This window comes from Dasypus novemcinctus, unplaced genomic scaffold (assembly GCF_030445035.2).
Source record: "Dasypus novemcinctus isolate mDasNov1 unplaced genomic scaffold, mDasNov1.1.hap2 scaffold_174, whole genome shotgun sequence".
Classification (NCBI taxonomy): Eukaryota; Metazoa; Chordata; class Mammalia; order Cingulata; family Dasypodidae; genus Dasypus; species Dasypus novemcinctus.
In genome coordinates, this window is record NW_026688162.1 from 55,098 (window position 1) to 78,805 (window position 23,708).

At 50.4% G+C, this 23,708-nt stretch overlaps 1 protein-coding gene across 1 annotated transcript in view; it reads right to left on the reverse strand.

Moving 5' to 3' along the window:
- The window catches only part of NWD1 (NACHT and WD repeat domain containing 1), a 77,853-nt gene that overhangs the window by 13,275 nt on the left and 40,870 nt on the right, over positions 1 to 23,708 (reverse strand). The window contains exons 10-15 of the mRNA XM_058292628.2: positions 19,131 to 19,328; positions 14,865 to 14,987; positions 10,501 to 10,709; positions 6,966 to 7,238; positions 4,508 to 4,598; positions 1,157 to 1,311 (exon numbers count right to left, since the gene is read on the reverse strand). Of these exons, the coding sequence (XP_058148611.1) occupies positions 1,157 to 1,311; positions 4,508 to 4,598; positions 6,966 to 7,238; positions 10,501 to 10,709; positions 14,865 to 14,987; positions 19,131 to 19,328 (1,049 nt within the window). The remainder of the gene's footprint in view (positions 1 to 1,156; positions 1,312 to 4,507; positions 4,599 to 6,965; positions 7,239 to 10,500; positions 10,710 to 14,864; positions 14,988 to 19,130; positions 19,329 to 23,708) is intronic.

Sequence of the window (23,708 nt, forward strand, 5' to 3'; positions counted from 1 at the left end):
TACTATTTTATATTTATTTAATTTAGTTTAATATAATTTTATTATTTTACCATTTTATTTTATTATTTATTTTATTTCATTATTTTCTATTTAATTTAATTTATTTTTACTATTTTATTAATTACCTTTATTTTATTATTTTACTATTTTATTAATTTAATTTAATTTAATATTATCATTTCACTTTTTATTTTATTTATTATTATTTTTAGGAGGTCCCAGGGATTGAACCTGGGACCTCGTACCTGGGGAGCAGGCGCTCAACCACTCGAGCTACCTCCGCTCCCCCCTCAGCAATCTTCAAGCATGCAACGAGGTCCCCAAACCAAAGCACCGGGGAGCTCCCCTCCGCCGCACGCCCCGGCGACTTGGAGCCTAACAGGGGTCCCCCCTCTCCCGCCCGGCCCCGCTCTCCCCACGGCCCCCGTCCAGCTGGGTGCTCCTGCTCTCACTCCAGCAGCTGCGGGTGCCGGCCGGCCGGAGACGGGCCCGCTTGAGCTGCTTTTAGGGGTGGCCCCCCGAAGTCGGGCTGGGTTCCCATCAGGGCTGGGGCTGAGGAGGAACCTGGGAAGCCAGCTGGGAGCAGCGGGAGAGCGCGAGAGACGGCCGCGTGCCGGAGGAGCCAGCAGGACGCGGGGGCCGCAGCAAGCCGGGGCAGGGTGCCCCCCGCTTTCGGGGAGCAAGCGTGACCTGGCGAGGCCTCGGAGGGGACGCCCCAGCCTCGGACTCGGCGAGCCAATACGCTCCCGTCGCTGAGGCGCAGGCATCGGGGCTGTTTGTCGTAGCAGCTCCGGCAGCCGCAGTCAGAAACGCTACCTCCTTCCGCTAACTTGTTAATCATCGCCCCCAGGCCCGCTGGGGGGCCCCGGGGGACACCCCCATTTCCCCGTTTGACCTGTGCTGTCTTTGGGGTGTGAAGCCCCCAAATGCCTAAAGAATCAAACGTTGGGCAGCGGATGTGGCTCAAGCGATTGGGCTCCCGCCTACCACACGGAGGGTCCCGGGTTCGGTTCCCGGTGCCTCCGAAAGATGAGCAGACACAGAAGAACACGCAGCGAGGGGGCGCAGAGAGCAGACAGCGATGAAGGGGGATACATAAAATAAATGCTAAAAAACCCCACCAACGTCCTGCTCTGGAGATGGGACCCGGGCTCACCTGAATAAGCGCGTCCCGAGACCCGGTGACAATCAGGTTGTTGTCAGGGCCAAAAACGGCCGTCTCCACCGCGTCCTCGTGCGCCAGATCCGTGGCCATAAAGCGGTGGAAGCCCTGCGTGTCGGCCAAGTATATCCTCACGGATCTTCCGAAGCCTGAAACGGCACGGGCCGGGTCGCGTCGTGCCCTCGCTCCAGCCACAGAGACTGTTTTTCTTGGCACGGACTATGTGCCGCTAGGAGGTACACAGTGATAACGGTTGGGGGGAGGCAGGCACCCACTGATCCTCCCACAGAAATCTGGAAGGTTATTTGTTTATTATCCCAAGGTGGAAGGTCACTGGAGAGGGGCTGTATCCCAGCCCAGCGCACAAAGCTGGGCACTGAGCAAATACGTTCAGAAGATGGAAGGGAGGGGGAAAGGATGCAAGGGAGGAAAAGAGAAGAGAAGAGAAGAGAAGAGAAGAGAAGAGAAGAGAAGGGAAGAGAAGGGAAGGGAAGAGAAGGGAAGGGAAGAGAAGAGAAGAGAAGGGAAGAGAAGGGAAGGGAAGAGAAGGGAAGAGAAGAGAAGGGAAGAGAAGAGAAAAAGGGAAGGGAAGGGAAGGGAAGGGAAGGGAAGGGAAGGGAAGGGAAGGGAAGGGAAGGGAAGGGAAGGGAAGGGAAGGGAAGGGAAGGGAAGGGAAGGGAAGGGAAGGGAAGGGAAGGGAAGGGAAGGGAAGGGAAGGGAAGGGAAGGGAAGGGAAGGGAAGGGAAGGGAAGGGAAGGGAAGGGAAGGGAAGGGAAGGGAAGGGAAGGGAAGGGAAGGGAAGGGAAGGGAAGGGAAGGGAAGGGAAGGGAAGGGAAGGGAAGGGAAGGGAAGGGAAGGGAAGGGAAGGGAAGGGAAGGGAAGGGAAGGGAAGGGAAGGGAAGGGAAGGGAAGGGAAGGGAAGGGAAGGGAAGGGAAGGGAAGGGAAGGGAAGGGAGAGAAAGGAATTTGTCCCAGGAGCCACCGCAAGGACACGGGTGACCAAGAAGTGGGAAACCCTGGGCAAATCCAAGGGAGACGTGAGACGGCGAGCACGGCCGTTGCGGGGTGAGGAAGGGGTGACGGAGGGAGAGGAGGGCGAGCCAGGTTTAGGAGGTGAAAAATCTAGAACATCCAGTTAAAGTTGAGTTTCAGCTAGACGGCGAGTCGTTTTTTTTTTTCAGTATAAGTACGTCCCCAATATTGCATGGGATATACTTACGCTAAAAACCGACTTGTCGTTTTTCTGAAATTCAGATTTCCCCGGGGCGCCTGTGTTTCATCTGGGGACTCGATCGCGTGCGATCTGCACGGTTTCTGGGTGACTATTTCATTCGGATGACCCCCTACGAGCGCAGGGAAGGGGGCAAGTCTAGATTTTGCAAAAGCCCCTTTTGCTGGGGCCCACCTCAGCAGCTGGCACGGCAACTCGGCCATGTGTGGGTGCCAATCTGTCGTCTTAGCTTAGGCAAAGGGCCCTGTCCCCGGGCCACCAGGAGCCACGCGTTCCCATCGGCACCAGCGGCTCAGGTCCGAGTGGGAAAGCTCAGTTCGAACGGCTGCTTGGGATGGACGCAACATCCGTTCTCCAGAATGTTGAGGAACAAAAGAATATTGGCAAAAAAAGCAGCTATTCTGAGGCGGGGCAGCATTTTGCTTGAAGGTCGCCGACTGCGGGTTCAAATCCCCACTCCATTGCTTGCAGCTGTGTGTCCTCAAGTAAGTTACTTACCTTCTCTGTGCCTCAGATTCCTCCCCCCCCCCGTAAAATGAGAATAACGAAAGTGCCTGCTTCCCAGGGCAGTCGTTTGGGAGCAAATCAGTCCACCCACGTGACGCCCTGAGGACGGCATCTGATCACACGGCGAGTGGATGACTCCCCGGCCCTGCTGGTTTTGCCGTCTGTGTCCACTCGTTGTGTCATCTTCTGTGTCTCTTTCTCTTTTTGTCTTCTCTTCTCGTCTTTCTCCTCTAGGATTCACCGGGATTTGATCCTGGGGAGCTCCGATATGGAGACAGGCTCCCTGTCACTTGTGCCACCTCAGTTCCTGGTCTCTGCTGTGCTTCGCCTTGACTCTCCCCTTGTCTCTCCTGTGCTGTGTCATCATCTTGCTGCGTGACTCACTCGTGCGGGCACACGGCTTGCCGCGCGGGCACTTGGCTCGCTGCACGGGCAGTTGGTTCACTGCATGGGCACTGGCTTGCTGTGTGGGCACTGGCTCACCATGTGGGCACTGGCTCACTGCGTGGGCACTTGGCTTACTGCATGGGCACTGGCACACCACGTGGGCGCTGGCTCACCACGCAGGCGCCTGGCTCACCATGTGGGCACTGGCTCACTGCATGGGCATTTGGCTTACTGCATGGGCACTGGCTCACCACATGGGCGCTGGCTCACCACGCGGGCACCTGGCTCACCATGTGGGCACTGGCTCACTGCGCAGGCATTTGGCTTACTGCATGGGCACTGGCTCACCGCATGGGCACTGGCTCACCATGCAGGGACTTGGCTCACCATGTGGGCACTGGCTCACTGCGCAGGCACTTGGCTTGCTGCATGGGCACTGACTCGCCATGCAGGCACTCAGCTCACCGCGTGGGCACTGGCTCACTGCACGGGCATTTGGCTTGCCTCGTGGGCACTTGGCTCACTGCATGGGCACTGGCTCAGCGTGCAGGCACTGGACCACCGCGTGGGCACTGGCTCAGCGTGCAGGCACTGGACCACCGCGTGGGCACTGGCTCACTGCATGGGCACTTGGCTCGCTGCACGGGCCCTGGCTCGCCACGCAGGCACTCAGCTCACCACGTGGGCACTGACTCGCCACGCAGGCACTCGGCCCACCGCATGGGCACTGGCTCATGCGCGGGCATTTGGCTTGCCACGCGGGCACTTGGTTCACTGCATGGGCACTGGCTCTCTGTGCGGGCACTCGGCTCCCCACGTGGGCACTGGCTCAGCGTGCGGGCACTCGGCTCCCCACGTGGGCACTGGCTCTCTGTGCGGGCACTCGGCTCCCCACGTGGGCACTGGCTCGCCGCGCGGGCACTGGACCACCACGTGGGCACTGGCTCGCTGCGCGGGCACGCCTTCACCAGGAGGCCCCGGGGATCGAACCCGGGGCCTCCCATACGGTAGGCGGGCGCCCCACCACCTGAGCCACGTCCGCGTCCCCGTACATCAAGTTTCCTTGGCACACGGCCGCCTGCCAACGCCTCGTCTGGGGCAGCTTCTTACAGGGGCAGAGTGAGAAGACGGTGAGATCTGGGGACCCGTGGCCGGGGACCCCGCCTTCCTCCGGTCCCCTCCCCACGCCCACCCAATCCTGACGTGGGGCCCGCGGCTACCTGCGGCGAGGAGTGACTCATCTTCCGAGACCACCAGGAACCGCACGGCTTCTGGAAGCTTCTCCAGCAGGGCGTCCCCTTCGGAGGAAACCTGCGGGGCCGAGGACACGCGTGAGAAGCGTTTGGATCCCACGCGGCGCCTCTCGCCAGCGCGGGGACCCCCGGGTGCCTCATTCCTTCACCTAAGTGGGGGGCGGTCCCAGGGCCACCTCGGGGGGCTCTGGTGGGCTGACAAGCGAGCCGGACGGGGCCCTGCAGGTTGGGGCCCCCCCCAGGCTGGCGGCGTTGCTACTACTGCCGACGTCGTCGTCGTTGAGGCTGCCCGGGGACCTGGAGAAGGTGCCGGCATCGGTCCTCTGTCCTCCAGAGGAGGCAGGAGCTCGGAGCCAGAGGAAGGCGCGGCCGGCTCCCGGCCCTCGCTTTTTAAAAACACTTTCCATTTTGAAATCATTTCAGTCTTACAGGATATTTGCAACAATAACACAAACCCCAGAGAGAGGGAGAGCACCCACACACCCTCGCCAGACACCCAGAGTCACCAACTTCAAGACTATCACATTCACCCTTCCTTCCCTCCTCCCTTCCTTCCTTCCTTCCCTCCTCCCTTCCTTCCTTCCTTCCCTCCTCCCTTCCTTCCTTCCTTCCTTCCTTCCTTCCTTCCTTCCTTCCTTCCTTCCTTCCTTCCTTCCTTCCTTCCTTCCTTCCTTCCTTCCTTCTCTCTTTCTTCTCTCTCTTTCTTTCCTCTCTTTCTTTCATCTATCATCTATCATCTCTATCCATTCATCCATTTATCATCTATCAATCCATTTATCTACCTATCCTCATCTCCCTATCTACCTAGTCTATCCATCCATCTATCCACCTATAAACCCATCCATCCACCTATCTATCATCTACCATTTATCTAACTATCCATCGTCCACTCGCCCACCCACCATCCATCCATACTATCCACCTATCAGCCCGTCTATCTATCTACCTATCTACCTATCTACCTATCAATCAATCAATCTATCTATCAATCTATCTATCAATCAATCTATCTATCTGTCTATCTATATCTATATAACCTATCCAGATTTTCATCTACCCATCCACCCATCCATTTATTTATCTATCATCATCCATCTCTATCTATTTATCTATCTATCTACATACCTACCTGTCTATCATCAATCCTCTATCCATCCATCCACCCATCCATATAGCCATCCATTTTATCCATCTATCCACCCATCTATCTATCTATCTATCCACCCATCTATCTATCTATCTACCTACCATCTATATAATCTATCTATCTACCTACCATCTATCTATCTACCTACCATCTATATAATCGATATCTATCTACCTGCCATCTATATATACCATCTATATACCATCTATATAATCTATCTATCTATCCACCACCCAACCATCCACCCATCCAGCACCTATAATCTATCAATCCATCATTTGTCTGTCTATATCTACCTATCTATCATCAATCATTAATCCATCCACCCACCCATATATCCATCCATTTTATCCATCTATCCATTCATCCATCTCTCTCTCTATCATCTGTATAATCTAGCCACCCATCCATCCATTTATCCATCCATCCATTTATCCATCCAGCCACCCATCCAGCACCTATCATCTATCAGTCCATCATCTGTCTCTCTATATCTACCTATCTATCATCAATCATCCATCCATCCACCCACCCATATATCCATCCATCCATTTATCCATCCATCCACCCATCCAGCACCTATCATCTATCAGTCCATCATCTGTCTCTCTATATCTACCTATCTATCATCAATCATCCATCCATCCACCCACCCATATATCCATCCATTTTATCCATCTACCCATCCATCCACCCATTCATCCATCTACCTCTCTATCTATCATCTGTATAATCTAGCCACCCGTCCATCCATCCACCCATCCATCCATCCATTCATCCATCTATCTACCTCTCTATCTATCATCTGTATAATCTAGCCACCCATCCATCCATCCACCCATCCATCCATCCATTCATCCATCTCTCTCTCTCTCTATCATCTGTATAATCTAGCCACCCATCCATCCATTTATCCATCCATCCACCCATCCAGCACCTATCATTTATTGATTCATCATCTGTCTCTCTCTCTACCTCCCTATCCTCCATGTATGCATCTACCTATCCATCCATCCATCACCTATCCTCTATCCTTCCATCCATCTACTTAGGCTATGAGCTCCCTGAGGGCCGAGTTGGGCTCTTGTATCTCTACAGCCCCTTCGGTGGTCAGCATGGCGCCTGCTCCCCAGGAGACACAGATAGATGTTTCCTGAGCTGCGCCGGATGACAAATCCCTCGTCTTTTGTAAAACGCCTTAGGGTGAGATGACTTCTCCACCTTTTAGATCATCGGGGCACTTGAGGGCTGGAGTTAATATTCAGTAAAGTTACTTACCAAAGAGATGGCGCCATTGCTGAACCCGGTAACCAGCTTTCCCTGCTTCTGAGCTGGGGCCCCGCAGGTGGGTGTTGCTTCTTTGACGCTGGACAAAGGCCGCTTGCCCTGCAGCGTCCCCGTGGCTGCGCTCCACAGGCTGACCGCACCGGGCGTGGACAGCAGCAGGAGGCTGGCCTGGGGGGCCAGCACTGCCATGCCCATCCAGGTGTGCGAGGCGTCCGCCAGGATCCGGAAAACCGGCTCTGCCGTTTCCAGGCTCCAAGCATTAACCTGATGACATGATGAAAGGGGCAACATCTCAGGGGCAGACCCAGCGCTGCGTGCAAGCCACACCCCCCTGTGAGAGAGTTTCTGTGCTTTCTTTTCAATGCACTGCTAGTTAGATTAAAAAAAAAAAATAGTGAGGGAAGCAGATGTGGCTCGGTGGCTGAGTGCCGGCTTCCCACACACGAGGTCCTGAGTTCAAATCTGGCTCCAATACCTCAAAAAAAAAAAGATTGTAAAAGTTGGGAAGCGGATGTGGCTCCAGCGATTGAGCTCCCGCCTACCATGTGAGAGGTCCCATGTTCGGTTCCTGGTGCCTCCTAAAGAAGATGAGCAAGATGGCGAGCTGACATGATGGGTGGGTGCAACAAGCTGACGCAACAAGAGACACAACAAAGCAGGGAGCAAAGGTGGCTCAGGCAATTAGGCGCCTCCCTCTCACGTCGGGAGTCCTGCGTTCAGGTCCCAGTGCCTCCTAAAAAGAAGACCGGCACACAACAAGCAGACACAGTGGGTGCAAACAACGAGGGGGTGGCGAGAAATAAATCTTTAAAAAAAATAGTGGTATCCAGCATTGAATCTTGTAACATAAAAAGGAGATTTGTGGAAAAATCGATAAAATTGAATAACATCTGTGGTTTAGTTGATTGTAATTATCAATGTAATGACTTATTTTTGACAGATAGACCCTTGATGAAGGATATATGGAAATTATGTCCTATCTTATAACTTTTCCGTAAATCTAAAATTATTTCAAAATAGTTTTAAAATTAGGGGGGAAATGTTGGCAGTGCCACATGCATCAAAATATATGTTTATTACAAGTGACTATTGAGTATAGCAGCTTCATGTTTAAGCCCATAAAAATATAGTTTTATTCACAGTGACATTGAAATAAAATATTTGCCCATTCGTTTTAATTCTGAGGTTTACACGAAAGAAATAAGGAGAGATACACACGAATATGTATATATAAGGAAGCTTCCCTCGTTATTTGAAAAAGCAAAGAACTGGAAGCAACCTATATGTCCAACAAAAAGGGATTGGTTAAATAGACTATGATGGAAATATACATGGGAAACATGGGGAAAATACAACTAGTGTAATTTGTAGTCTGTAGTTAACAACAACATTGTAATGTTTTTGCAGCAAAAGGAAAGTTGATGCTCTATTAAAGTTAAATGTAAAAAGGAATATGGGGTTTGGTTTTGTGAAATATAAATATGATTAATTTTCTTTTCTTCATCTTTTTTCCATTAATAAGGATGATTGTCATTGAACTCATCTGTGTGTCTTTCTGAACACTAGAGGAATAATTGAGTTAGCAGTTGGAATTAGGTGAGATAAAAGTGCCTGGACAGAACGTTTTAGCAATAATCCTTCCATCACAGCTGAGCTGCCTTTTTCAGTTTTTTTTTTTTTTTTGACTCTGACATAAAGTTACTTTAAAGAAATAAACTATGGTAGAGCCATGCAATGGAATCTTATGAAATCCTAAGCATGCTATTTTTGAAGACTCTTTAAGGTTATGGGAAAATGCTCATGATATATTAGTGAGAAAAATTGCTTTATAAAGCTGCATGTAATCACGTGGTATGTGAACGTATCTCAATAAAACCGCTTAATAGATATATCAGTAATTGTGTAAGAATAGCCAGAAACAGCAGCTATGTACAGCAGGGGAATCAGAGAGAGACTGAGAGGTGAAGAATTTTCTTGTTTATCAGTTCTTTGTTTATTATTATTATAAAATCATGAAAATGCTCTAAATAACGATTGAAGTGATGAATGCACAACTATGTGATTATACCAAATATCATTGGATGAATTATATGCTTTATTAATATGTATCAATAAAGATGGTTTGTTTAAAAAAACTGCATATATAGTTTTATACCAGTTTTGCTTTATTTACATACACATCCCACGAAGTAAAATCATATCAAAGCTAACAGTGATCAAATCTGGAACTATTTCTTTACATTTTACCGCAGGTCCCAATTTTTTGCTGCTTACAAAGATAAATTTTAATCCTTAACTTTGAAATCAATCCACTCCTCTCTCATATTCAAGCCTTCACTGTACCATAACGGTACGGTGCAGAAACGCAAGCATGTGCTAGTTTAAATTTTCTATAAGCTGCCTTAAGGAAGATAAAAAGAAACCATTGAGAAAATAGAAAATTAAAAGAAACAGTTGAAATCAATAGTTTTTTTTTTTAACCCAGTGTATCCCAAATGTTATCATTTCAATATGGAATTGGTATAAAAATTATTGAGATATTCTATATTATTTTTATCATGCTAAATCTGAAACATCCAGTGTGTATTGTACACTGACAGCTCACAGCAATTTGAAGCAGCCACATTTGAAATGTTCAGTAGCCCCACTGCTGGTGATGCTCATATTGAACAGCACAGGTTTTTGTTTTATTTTATTTCATTTTATCTTTTTTTCCAGTCTATTTTTCAGCACAGGTTTTAAACTAACAGCATTGCTAATCACAATATAATAGAAATACGAATTAGTAGCTACCAATTATTTGCAGGCATTATCTGATGAGGCAGAGAAGAAATTGACACTCAGAGAATTAAAATGGCCTGTGAAAATGTATGAGGCCACTCAACTCATAAGGAGCTCAACTGAGACTTAAATACAATTTTTTTCTTGACTTTAGTTACAGGTTCTCACTCACCATGCTCTCACGTGTCTCTCTACTCACAAAACTATCAAATCATAGGGGTAATGACTGACGGCAAACACTAACAAATGAAATAGACATTGTTTTCAGGTGCACCAGGGGCAGAAACTATATTTTTGGCCTTGAAACAATTCCTAATACTTTTTAAAGGATTCGAATCAAACCACACAGATGGAATTAAATTGGGAAAGGGGATCACAGAAAGCTATCAGGTAGCCCTCCACACTTCTACATAAATCCACGGCTCAAAGAAGAAACCAAAAGGGAAATTCGAGAGTGTTTTTAACTGCATGGAAACAAAAATAATCAATAAAAATTTGTGGGGTGCAGGTAGAGCAGTACCTAGAGGGAAATTAGTAGCTCTAAAGGACTGTATTAGAAAAGATACAAAGTTTCAAATCTTAACGTCAGAAAGAATTGTTAAAATCATCTAATCCAACTGTGAAGTCTGAAACCTCTTACAGCCCCCTCTCCAGTGGCTGTGTACCCCTATTTCCACTCTTCCTAAAAAGGAGGCCCTTCTTATCAGCCTACTTTGTCTTTTATTTACCAACGGGGCAGAGTTACCTTTGAGTCAGATGCCGAATACACGACCTTGCTCGTTTCGTCCACGTGAAGGCTGCAGAACCGTGGCTCAGGGGGGTCTCTTGAGCCTCCATCCCAAATGGTGAACTTCTCCTGGCCAGTGCGTAAGCTCCACAAGCGCAGCGTGCGGTCCCTTGAGGAGGAGACGGCGAGCGTCCCTTCTGCAAACACTTTCACGCACCTCACCTCTCCTACAACGGGTCAAATTATTAGGTGGGAACATTTTTGACCTTCCAGCTACCAGAATTCCTGGCATCTTGGAAACATCGTAGTTTCCCTAAGAAAGGGCGGTCAAATTCCACGTATTCAATTAAAAAATAAAACCAATAACAGTATGTGGCAAAGCCAAATTAAAAATGCCACAAGTGGTTGGGATTGAATCAATTGCCTTAGACGTTGAGTCGGTAGTCAACAGAGATCATTAACGTTTATGAAAGTTCAGCACCTGCTGAGTGTTTAAAATTAATGAACAGGGAAGCGGCTGTGACTCAAGCAGTTGGGCACCTGCCTCCCGCACGGGAGGCCCCAGGTTTGGTTCCTGGTGCCTCCTAAAGAAGATGAGGAGACAATGAGCAGAAAATGAGCAGAGACAATGAACAGACACAGCGAGTAGACAATGAGCAGACAGACGAGGGAACCATCTCGGGGCGGAGGGGGATAAAATGAATAAATAGGTGAGCGAATGTAGCTCAGTGGTTGAGCACCTGCTTCCCATGTATGAGGTCCTGGGTTCAATCCCCAGTACCTCCTAAAAAGCAAACAAACAACAACTTTTATTGGGTAGCTCAGTGGTTGAGCACCTGCTTCCAATGTACAAGGTTTGGGTTCAATTACTAGTACCTCACATGAAATGAAATGAAATGAAATGAAATGAAATGAAATGAAATGAAATGAAATGAAATGAAATGATAGACATATGAAAAATTCTAGAAAAACTAGGAAAGGTTTTATACTCTTGGAAAGAGCGTTTCTAAGCAAAACATGAAACCTGGCAGATACAAAGAGGAAAAACTGACTACTCTGATTATACGAAAATGTAAACTTCAGGAAGATAAAATGTAGTTGAAAGGCACACAGAGATTGGAAGAAAAGATTTGCAACATGTAACCGACAAATGGAGGCTCTCCTTCATAAACAAAAAGTTGTTACAATTAAGCAAGAAAAATGCAAATAACCTACTCAAAATTACACAAAGAATATAAACAGGAAATTTTCAGAAACTGTACAGGAGGAACAATAAGCATTTTAAAATGATGCTCGACTCAATTTTTAAGCACAAAGATGCAAAATAAAGTACCAATATGCCATTATCACCCATCATATTGGCAAAGTTTTAAAAAATTGCTAAGTGCTGCCAAAGGTAGAAGGTAATGACTTATACCTTGCTTATGGCAGTCTAGATATAACTTTTTAAAGGTAATTTGGAAATATTGATTAAAAATTAAAATGTTCAATTTTCTGGTTTTGACATGTACTATAGTTGTATAACATGATACCATTTGGGGAGAGCAGGATAAAAGGTGCATCGGACCTTCCTGTACTAGTTTTGCAACTTCTTTTTTTTTAGGAGGTCTTGGGGATCGAACCCAGGACCTCGTACATGGGAAGCAGGCGCTCAACCGCTTGAGCTCCATCCGCTCGCTACGCAACTTCTTGCGAGTCTGTTACAAAATAAAAAGTCAGGGAAAAGGGGAAAAAGGAAAAGCAGGCATTATAACTTGACCCAGAAATCCTACTTCTAGGAATGTGTTTTACAGAAATAACAGCCTAAGTTTGCGAAGATGCAGAAGGATTTTAATTGCACTGTTGTTTGTATCGACTAAAAAAAAAAAATGCACCCAACAAATGTCTACGAAAGGAGAACTGATACAACACATGCAAAGACGCCTATGCAGGCATTACAAATAGTAAGATGGATGCACAAACAAATGGAACTGACCGTTATAATAATTATTCGTACCTAAGAGCTAATACTGCCTGAAGGTTTCAAAGTGCCAGCAGGGCTGGCAGCGTCTAACATGCACTAAACTCCATTAACCCAAATGCATACCAAATCCACGAGCTATTATTATCACCTTGTACAAGTGTGGAAACTGAGGCACAGCCAGGGACAGTGACTTGAGCGAGACCACTGGTTAATAAATAGTGGAGCCGGGATTCGAACCCAGAGCCTGAGCCTTCAGCCCTCACAGTATATCACCCCATGGCAAGAGGCAGCTGCAGCTCTGGGACATAAAATGGCATAATCTGGTTTTGACAGAAACTAAAAGTAGATGCATCTGGGAAGTGAACTTGGCCCAATGGATAGGGCGTCCGTCTACCACACGGGAGGTCCGCGGTTCAAACCCCGGGCCTCCTTGACCCGTGTGGAGCTGGCCCATGCGCAGTGCTGATGCGCGCAAGGAGTGCCCTGCCACGCAGGGGTGTCCCCCGCGTAGGGGAGCCCCACGTGCAAGGGGTGCACCCCTTAAGGAGAGCCACCCAGCGCGAAAGAAAGTGCAGCCTGCCCAGGAATGGCGCCGCACACACGGAGAGCTGACGCAACGAGATGACGCAACAGAAAGAAATACAAATTCCTGGTGCTGCTGATAAGGATAGAGTGGTCACAGAAGAACACACAGCGAATGGACACAGAGAGCAGACAACTGGGGGGAAAAGAAATATAATAAATCGCTAAAAAAAAAAGTTATGTTATTGCCATCAAGTTATGCACAGCATTTTATATTTTTTACTTAACCTCCTTGCCACATTCTTTTGTTTCCACTAAATCTGATTTTTAACAACTTTATTGAGATTGGATTTACATGCTGTAAAGCTCCCCCTTTTTGAAAGTACACATCAATGGTTTTTAGTAAACGCATCAAGTTGCACAACCATCATCAAGGTCCAATTTTACAAAATTCCCGCTACCCCAAAAAGTTCTCTAGCCAAACTCCACTCTCACCCCTAATGCCTGGCAACCACTGATCTGCTTTCTAGTCTCTAAAGTTTTCCTTTTTTTTGGATATTTCCTAGAAATGGAATCAAGGAAAATGTGGGCTTTTGCTTATGGCTTCATTCACTTGGCATTAGTGTTTGAAGTCTATCCACATTGATAGCAATAGTTCGTTCTTTTTCACGGTTCAGTAATATTCCATTGTCTCGATGGACCATCCATTGACTTGTTAACATGTTGACCAGTCAATGGACATTTGCGTGGCGCCAATATTTGGCTCTTATAAATCACATCACTAGGAACCAGCAAATCTTCATATTTATAATGTTTAAAGATTTATTTATTTATTTCTTCCCCCCTCCCCCCTCAGTTGTCTGCTCTCTGTGTCCATTCTTTGTGTGTTCTTCTGTGACAGCTTCTATCCTTATCAGTGGCACCTGGAATCTGTGTCTCTCTTTGTTGCGTCATCTTGCTGTGTCAGCTCTCCGTGTGTGCGGCACCATTCCTGGGCAGGCTGTGCTTTCTTTTGCGCTGGGCGGCTCTCCTTACGGGGCGCACTCCTTGTGCATGGGGCCCCCCTATGCGGGGGACACCCCTGTGTGCAGGGCACTCCTTGCGTACATCAGCACTGCGCCTGGGCCAGCTCCACACGGGTCAGGAGGCCCGGGGTTTGAACCGCGGACCTCCCATGTGGTAGGCGGATGCTCTATCTGTTGAGCCACATCCGCTAGCCCCCAGGTTTTGACATTTACCAGACCCAGTTTTCCAGATCACATGTATCCCAATTCGTAACTACATGTTTATTTCATGTGCCCAGATATGTCAGTCTGATACGGGGCTGTGACCAGGGTGAGACAAGTGAGGCACTCACCTCGGGCGCAAAATTTACGGGTGCGGCAAATGACTGATGTTCTCCTTTAGCCTCTGGCCCCAGTGTGGCGTAGCACGGCCCTGCTACAGATGCTGCTTTTATTTTAGAGATTTCCGTTCATCGTACGTGTTTTGATTTTTTTTTAAGTAAAAAATTTTGGGGGGGTGACCCCTTAAATGTGCTCAAGGCAAGAGAGCTTCATCCTCCTCACCCTCATTCTTTCCCTGGTCTGTCTTCGGTCCCCGCACAACAGGGCCTGGTACACAGTAGGTACTCAATAATTGCTTGAATGGATGAGCCATGCCTGGGATGGGACTCTGCAGAGGTAGACGGATTGCAACAGGGGCTGCAGCTCTTGACCAACCCAAAGGAACGGCAGTTGTTTGGAGCTATTGTGTTGGGGGGATGTTTGTTATGCAGCTAGAGCTGACCGTTACAGGAGCCGAGACCAGAGTTTCAATCCAGAGGAGTGACTCTGTGGCAGAGGGGGCCTGGGGAGCACCAGGACGTTGGTCACGCGCCCCACTCCCCGGACCTCACCTGTATGTCCGCTGAGAAAGTGGATCGCCTGGTGCTCTTTCATGTCCCACACCACTATGATGCCATCGTGGCTGCCAATCACCAGCAGCTCCTCTTCCAGGCTCCATGCCATGGCGGTGATGCCTGCACCCACGCAGAGACAAGAGTGTGGCGTCAGCTCCTGCGTCAGAGATTTCCGTCACGCTCCTCTAGGGAGCCCCCACTTCCCAGAGAAGGACACCGAGGCACAGACAGGTTTGGTCCCACTTCCTAACAGAGCAGAGCCCGGATTTTGAAGCTGGAGTGATCAGCTGCCAGATTCAAACTCTGAGCTGTGAGGCTGATGTGGACTTAAGAAGGAAGAGGGGGAAACGGACTTGGCCCAGTGGTTAGGGCGTCTGTCTACCACATGGGAGGTCCGTGGTTCAAGCCCCGGGCCTCCTTGACCCGTGTGGAGCTGGCCCATGCGCAGTGCTGATGTGCACAAGGAGTGCCCTGCCACACGGGGGTGTCCCCGCATAGGGCAGCCCCACACGCAAGGAGTGCACCCGTAAGGAGAGCCGCCCAGTGCCAAAGAAAGTGCAGCCTGCCCAGGAATGGTGCCGCCCACACTTCCCGTGCCGCTGACGACAACAGAAGCGGACAAAGAAACAAGATGCAGCAAATGGACACAGAGAACAGACAACCGGGGGAGAGGGGAGGAATTAAAAATAAATAAATAAATCTTAAAAAAAAAAAAAGGAAGAGGGACAGCGTGCAGTTTGGTGATACATGTCTCCAGCGGTTTCAACCAGGGATGAGGGTGCCCCTGGGATCCAGATCTCAATCCCCTGTCGTGCCCGGGGCGGCCCCCCACATCCAAGAGGGAGCCAAGCCCCAAAAGCTGGCAGAGCCAGCATTGGGAAGCTTTGCCCCGGTTGGATAAGACTCAGATCTGGAATGGCATTGGCTGAGAATGAAGGGTCTGTTGTGACTTCTCTTTGAGTCTGACCTTTGTGGAAAACCATGGAGGGTCAGAAACACAAAACTAAGCCTCCCTACCCCATGGATGAAAGAGAACTCCTCTGCGTCACTTCCCCTTTTTGTTGCCCATGGCAGACATCACCAATCAATGCCAGCACCAGGTGATCCGCTTTCTCAGCACTATCTGTGCTGGCATTGATTGGTGATGTCTGCCATGGGCAACAAAAGGGAGGAAGTGTCCCACCCATAGCCTCTCTGTCGTTCTTCTTTAGTAATAACAGAACCCACATCCTTTAGCTGAGTTCATGGCTTCCCAGGCAAAACCATATTTCCCAGGTGCCCTTGCAGTGCGGAATGGCCCAATGACTGGGTTCTGGCCAATGAGATAGGGGCATAAACATAAGTTTTGCTTCTAGGTCATGCCCTTAAGGGAAAGGGATTCCTATCCACTTCCCCTTCCCTGCTTCCCACCGGCTGGAATGTCGTCATGATGGTAAGAGCCTCAGCTGCCATTTTGGGCCATTAAATGGAAGCCTCACATTGAAAATGGCAGAGCAACGAGATTGAACAATCTTGAGTCCTGGATACCCCGGAGATGCCATATAGTCTTTCCCATTCACCAGATTTAGTCCCAGAATCCTTCTCACCACAACATTCTATCTCTAAATAAATTCTTTAATGCATTGTGCTTAGAGTTTCTGATCAGATGAATCCCAACAAGGAAGGGAGAATTTCCATTTGAAAGCAACGTGTCTGGGAATCCAGCTTTCCCTGCCAGGTCCTATGGCACAGAGAGCCTGAACTGCAATAACTCTGACATTTGGACCCCCAGCTAACTGCATTTGTTGGTGTCACAATTAATGTGAGAGGCTGGGGTGGGCAGATAAAGGGTGGCTGGAGGTGGATGGGTGGGTAAGGGGATGGCTGGAGGGCTGGATGAATGAGTGGGTGAGGGATTGGATAGGAGCTTAGATGGGTGGGTGGGTGAGTGCATGGATGAGCTGAGGGGTAGGGGAGTGAATGAAAGATGGCCAGAGGGGGAGATGGAAGGATGAAGCATGTGGATAGAGGGGTGGATGGATGGAAGATGGGCGATGAGTGGGTCAAAAGGATAAATGAGTGGATGGGTGAATAGATGGGTGATGGGTGGAAGGAAGGAAGGAAAGAGGGAAAGAAGGAAGGGTAGATGGTTGGGCGGTTGGATGGATAGATAGATGGATATATAGGTGGGTGGATGGGTGGGTGGGTAGATGGATGGAAGGATGAGTGGAAGGAAGGAAGGGAAATGTAGGATGGATGGATGGATGGATGGATGGACGGATGGATGGATGGAAGTGTGAGTGGACAGATGGGTGGGTGATAGTGGGTGGATAGAAGGAAGGAAGGAAGAAAGGAAGGAAGGTAGGAAGGAAGGATGAATGGATGGAAAGATGGGTGGAAGGAGAGATGGATGGATGGATGGAAAGAAGGAAAATGGGTGGGTAGATGGGTGGGTGGCTAGGTGAGTGGATGGATGGAAGGAAGAAATAAAGGAAGGAAGGAAGGAAGGAAGGAAGGAAGGAAGGAAGGAAGGAAGAAAGGAAGGAAAGAAGGAAGGAAGTGTGAATGGATGGAAAGATGGGTGGTCGGATAGATGGATGGATGGAAAGAAGGAAAATGGGTGGGTAGATGGGTGGGTGGCTAGGTGAGTGGATGGATGGAAGGAAGGAAGGAAAGAAGGAAGGAAGGGTGAATGGATGGAAAGATGGGTGGTAGGATAGATGGATGGGCGGATGGATGGAAAGAAGGAAAGGGGATGGGTAGATGGGTGGGTGGATAGGTGAATGGATGGAAGGAAGGAAGGAAAGAAGGAAGGGTGAATGGATGGAAAGATGGGTGGTAGGATAGATGGATGGGTGGATGGATGGAAAGAAGGAAAGGGGATGGGTAGATGGGTGGGTGGATAGGTGAATGGATGGAAGGAAGGAAGGAAAGAAGGAAGGAAGGGTGAATGGATGGAAAGATGGGTGGTAGGATAGATGGATGGGTGGATGGATGGAAAGAAGGAAAGGGGATGGGTAGATGGGTGGGTGGATAGGTGAATGGATGGAAGGAAGGAAGGAAAGAAGGAAGGAAGAGTGAATGGATGGAAAGATGGGTGGTAGGATAGATGGATGATGGATGGAAAGAAGGAAAGTGGATAGGTAGAGGGGTGGGTGGATAGGTGAGTGGATGGAAGGAAGAGAGGGAGGAAGGAAGGAAGGAAGGAAGGAAGGAAGGAAGGAAGGAAGGAAGGAAGGAAGGAAGGAAGGAGGAAAAGAAGGAAGGAAGGAAGGGTGAATGAATGGAAAGATGGGTGGTAGGATAGATGGATGGATGGATGGATGGAAAGAAGGAAAATGGGTGAGTAGATGGGTGGGTGGCTAGGTGAGTGGATGGATGGAAGAAAGGAAGGGTGAATGGATGGAAAGATGGGTGGTAGGATAGATGAATGGGTGGATGGATGAATGGATGGATGGATGGAACGAAGGAAAGGGGATGGGTAGATGGGTGGGTGGATAGGTGAGTGGATGGAAGGAAGGAAGGAGGGAAGGAAGGAAGGAAGAATGGATGGAAAGATGGGTGGAAGGAGTGATAATGGATAGATGGATGGATGGATAGATGGGTGGATGGAAAGAAGGAAAATGGGTGGGTAGATGGGTGGGTGGCTAGGTGAGTGGATGGATGGAAGGAAGAAAGGAAGGAAGGAAGGAAAGAAGGAAGGGTGACTGGATGGAAAGAAGGGTGGTAGGATAGATGTATGGATGGATGGATGGAAAGAAGGACAGTGGGTGGGTAGGTGAGTGGATGGAAGGGAGGAAGGGTGAATGGCTGGAGAGACGGCTGGTAGGATAGAAGATGGATCGACGCATGGATGGGTAGATGGATGAATGGAAAGAAGGATGGATGGACAGAGGACAAATGGATGGAGAGGACCAAATCCTCTCCTCCCCCTGACATTCTGGTGCTTTGGGGAGGGGCCGGGAGGGGGTCGCACGTCCCCCAGCCCCTCTGGGGTGCTGGCTCCCGGAGCCCGCTAGGCCGCGCTGGGGGCTGCTGGAACCTGCGCCGGCGCCGCTACGAGCTTGGCCCTGGGCTCCTTGGCAGGTACCGACTCTCAGAGTCCGCGGTCCCCGCAGGGCAGGCGGGGGGGGGGGGCCCCGAGGCAGCGCGGGCAGCCCCCAGAGCACGCCCGGGGCGCCCCCACCCGCAGAGGGGGAGCCCCCAAGGAGCCCCCTGCTGTGCCCAGGGAAGCGGGGCCAGGCGGGAATTCCGCAAGGCTGGGGGTGGCGGGGGGGAGCTCACCTTTGTGGCAGCCGGTGAGGGTCGCCCGCAGGGGCCCCCCGGGGGGTGGGAGGAAGCCGGCCAGGGGCACAAGCACGGGGTGCGGGCACGTCCGGAACCAGCCCTGGGCCTGCTGGCACAGCTGCGCCACCAGCGGCGGGAGAGGGGCGGCCAGGGCCAGGAGCCGGGCCAGGAGCTCGGCGTACAGCGTGCTCTTCTCTGCAACAAAGCGGGCACGGGTGAGGGCGTGCGGGGGCCGCAGGGGAGAAGGGTCGGCCCGGCCACCCACGCCCTCCACCGGGTCCCTCCCGCCCACCTCCAGCCTTCGCGAATGCTGTTCCTTGGGCCAGGAGCAATTGACCTCCTCCCTCCCTCCTTCCTTCCTTCCATATTCTCTTTTTTAAAAGTTTTGTCTTCCCCTGGCCCCCCCCCCCCCCGAGACGGCTACTTTCGTGCGTCTGCTCGTCTTCCTTAGGAGGCACCGGGATCTGAACCCGGGACCTCCCGTGTGGGAGGCGGGTGCCCAACCGCTTGAGTCACAGCTGGTTGCGTCGTCTGGTTGCGGTGTCTGTTCTCGTTTTTTTATTTTCCTCTCCCTCCCTCTCCCTCCCCCCCACCTGCTGGTTTTGCCGTCTATGTCCGTTCACCGTGTGATCTACTGTATCTATTTCTCTTTATGTCTTCTCTTCTCGTCTTTCTCCTCTAGGATTCACCAGGATTCGATCCTGGGGACCTCTGATGGGGAGAGAGGTTCCCTGTCAATTGAGCCGCCTCGGTTGCTGGTCTCTGCTGCGCTTCACCTTGACTCTCCCCTTCGTCTCTCTTTCGTTGTGTCATCATCTTGCTGCGTGACTCACTCGTGCAGGCACCGGCTCACGGCGCGGGCACTCAGCTTGCCGTGCGGGCACTGGCTCACCGCGCGGGCACGCTTTCTCTTCTTCTTTCTCGCCAGGAGGCCCCAGGGTTCGAACCCGGGTCCTCCCGTGCGGTAGGCGGAAGTTCTATCACTTGAGCCGCGTTTGCTTCCCCGGCATCTGTTCTTTGCAGCATCTGCTCGTTTTCTTCGGGAAGCACCGGGAACCAAACCCGGGACCTCCCATGTGGCAGGCGGGAGCTCAATCGCTTGGGCCCTAGCCACTTCCCAAGAAATGCAATTTTTAAGAAATTAAATTTTTTTTTTTAGAAATGCAATTTTAACGCCCTCTTTTCAAAAATCAAAATAAATGGGGGAAAAAAGCGCTCAAGGACAACCATCACATTTTAAGACAGACAGGGGTTTAGCGATAGTGCAGACTGGACCCGAGGGAAGAGGAGAGCTCAGGAACGCTGCTCTTGCCTCATTTAAAAGGTTTGTCTTTTAGGGGGCCACTTGCAGAAGGCTCTGGAACGTCCTGAGAGCAAAGGCGTGGCAGCAGCGCCCTCTGGTGGTGACACGCAGACCTACGCCTTGTGAATGAAGAGCTGACGTCTTCTTAAAAGATTTATTTTATTTTTATTTTCCTCCCCTTCCCCGCCTCCCCTGCCGTTGTCTGCTCTCTGTGTCTATTCGCCGTGCGTTCTTCTGTGACCGCTTGCATTCTCGGTGGCACCGGGAATCTGTGTCTCTCTTTGTTGCGTCATTTTGCTGTGTCAGCTCTCCGTGTGTGCGGCGCCATTCCTGGGCAGGCTGCACTTTCTTTCGCGCTGGGCGGCTCTCCTTACGGGGCGCACTCCTTGCGCGTGGGGCTCCCCTACGCGGGGGACACCCCTGCGTGGCAGGGCACTCCTTGCGCGCATCAGCACTGTGCGTGGGCCAGCTCCACACGGGTCAAGGAGGCCCGGGGTTTGAACCCTGGACCTCCCATGTGGTAGGCGGACGCTCTAGCAGTTGAGCCACGCCTGCTTCCCTTAAAGATCTTCTTTCAACAATTCATAATGTCTTTTGTGGGAACACATGCGCAACACAGAATTTCCAATCTTAACCACGTTCAGGTATAAATTCAGTGGCGTTAATTATACGTACAATATTGCGCCCCCATCGCCACCGTTCGTTACCAAAACTCATCACCCCAAACAGAATTCCCCATGCGCCTTGGTCTCCAAGCCCTGGTAACCTCAAATCTACTTTCTGTTTCTATGAATTTGCTTATTCCAGGCATTTTACGTGAGTGGAAGTGTAGACTGCTGGTCCTTTGGTGTCTGTCACTCAGGGCGATGTTTTCGAGGCTCAGCCACATTGCAGCACGACTCCATCCCTTTTCACGGCTGACTAATATTCCACGTGCGGCTAGGCGACATTCGTGGATCCACGTGTCTGTGGATAGACAGGCTTCCGCCTTCTGGCTCTTGTGAATAATGCTGCGATGAACGTCCGTGTGGGAGAATCGGTCCGAGTCGCTGCTTTCAACTCTTCGGGGTGCATGCCTAGGAGTGGGGTGCCCAGGTCACAGGGCAATTCTGTTGAAGTCTCTGAAGAACCACCAGAGTTCCCCACGGCGGCCCCATTTCCCATCCCCGCCAGATCCGCGCAAGGGTTTCCACTTCTCATCCTCGCCGGCGCTGGCTGTGACCCGTTATTTTAAACACAGACACGCTGGGAAGTGGACGTGGCTCAACGGATAGAGTGTCCGTCTACCACACGGGAGGCCCAGGGTTCAAACCCCGGGCCTCCTTGACCTGTGTGGAGCTGGCCCACATGCAGTGCTGATGTGCACAAGGAGTGCCCTGCCAGCAAGGGGTGTCCCCCGCGTAGGGGAGCCCCACGCGCGAGGAGTGCGCCCCTCAAGGAGAGCCGCCCCGTGCAAAAAAAAAAAAGCACAGGAGTGGGGCCGCACACACGGAGAGCTGATGCAGCAAGATGAGGCTACAACAAAGAAAGAGACACAGATTCCCAGTGCTGCTGACAAGAATGCAAGCAGACACAGAAGAACACACAGCAAATGGACATGGAGAGCAGACAATGGCAGAGGCAGGGGGACGGGAGAGAAATAAATTAAAAAAAATAAATCTTAAGAAAATATCTATGCTTCTGGCCAAGACTCAATATCATCTTTGGGGAAGGGTGGGAATTTGGCAGGGGGCAAGCCGAATACATCCTGGAGGGACCCCAGGAAGGGCCAGGGGGGCCGGGGAATGGCAAGTGCTATGCCTGCGCCCGTTCGCGCGAGCTTGGATGTTTCCTCCTCCAGAAGTGTGGGCCAGCAAGGGAAACGGGGTACCCGGGACCCTCCAGGGTATGGGGGCCCCCTGAGTCTTCACCTCAAGAGCAAAGGGGAGCCACCTAGAACATTGGACAGGGAGCTTCTTGGTGAGATTCGGGCCTTGGGAAGCTGCTGGCTCGAGGCTTTGGCAACGTCCAGGGGAGAGAAGGCGGGAGGAAGGGAGCAGGTTCAAGTTTGGGTTTGCAGAGCTGGGACTAGAGGCGGTTTACAGAACCATCGTTTTGGGGAGTGCAGCTTCACCCCCGTGGGGAGAAACTCTGGATAAAGGGACGTAAATACCTTTCTCTACACATTACAAAAAAACAAAAAAACTCAAACGGACCAGCTGGAACTTTTAGAATAAAAATCTTCCTCAATGGGGAAACGGATGTGGCTCAAGCGACTGGGCTCCCGGCTACCATATAGGAGGTCCAGGGTTCCATGCCCAGGGCCCCCCGGTGGGGGCGAGCTGGCCCACGTGGCGAGCTGGCCCATGTGGAGAGCCGGCCGACGCGGGAGTGCCAGCCGACACGGAGAGCTGGCACAGCAAGATGACGCAACGAGAGACACAGAGGGGAGACAATAAGAGACGCAGCAGAACAGGGAGCTGAGGTGGCGCAAGAGAGCGATCGCCTCTCTCTCTCTCCGGAAGGTCCCAGGATCGGTTCCCAGAGCCACCGAATGAGAAGACAAGCAGACACAGAAGAACACACAATGAGTGGACACAGAGAGCGGACAATGGGGGTGGGGGGGGAGTTTTTAAAAATCTTTAAAAAAAACAAAACCCTCTTCAATGGAACATCCATTGATGACTCAGAATGTTTCTTAAAGTCCCAGTTAGGGACAGGAACCCACAGCCCATGGCCCAAATCCAGCCCACCGCTTGGCCTGTGAGCGCAGAACCAATTTCCCTTCCCTTCCCTTCCCCCTTTCTCTCCTTCTCTCCTCTCCTTCTCTCCTTCTCTCCTTCTCTCCTTCTCTCCTCTTTCCTTTTCCTTTCTTTCCTTCTTTCCTTCTTTCCCTCTTTCTCTCTTTCTTTCCTTCTTTTTTTTTCCTTCTCTTTCTCTTTTTCTCTCTTTCTCTCTTTCCTTCTTTTTCCTTTTTCTTTCCTTCTCTTTCTCTCTTTTTCTTTCTCTCTTTTTCTTTCCTTTCTTTCTCTCCCTTTCTCTCTCTCTCTCTCTGTCTCTCTCTCTCCCTCCCTCTCTTCCTTGTATTTGCTGTTACTTACATCTCTGCTCACTGTCCAAAGACAGATTCATCATAACTTTCCCTGCACTGACATTTTAGCGCCGTCACTTATGAGCCTCTCCCTCCCGCTCTCTCCTGGGCGCCGTCAGGGCTCTTCTGGCCTCCGGGATTTCCAGATCGTTGTTCTGACAGCGGCTGCCCACAGAACAGCTGTTCTGGTGCCCACCATCTT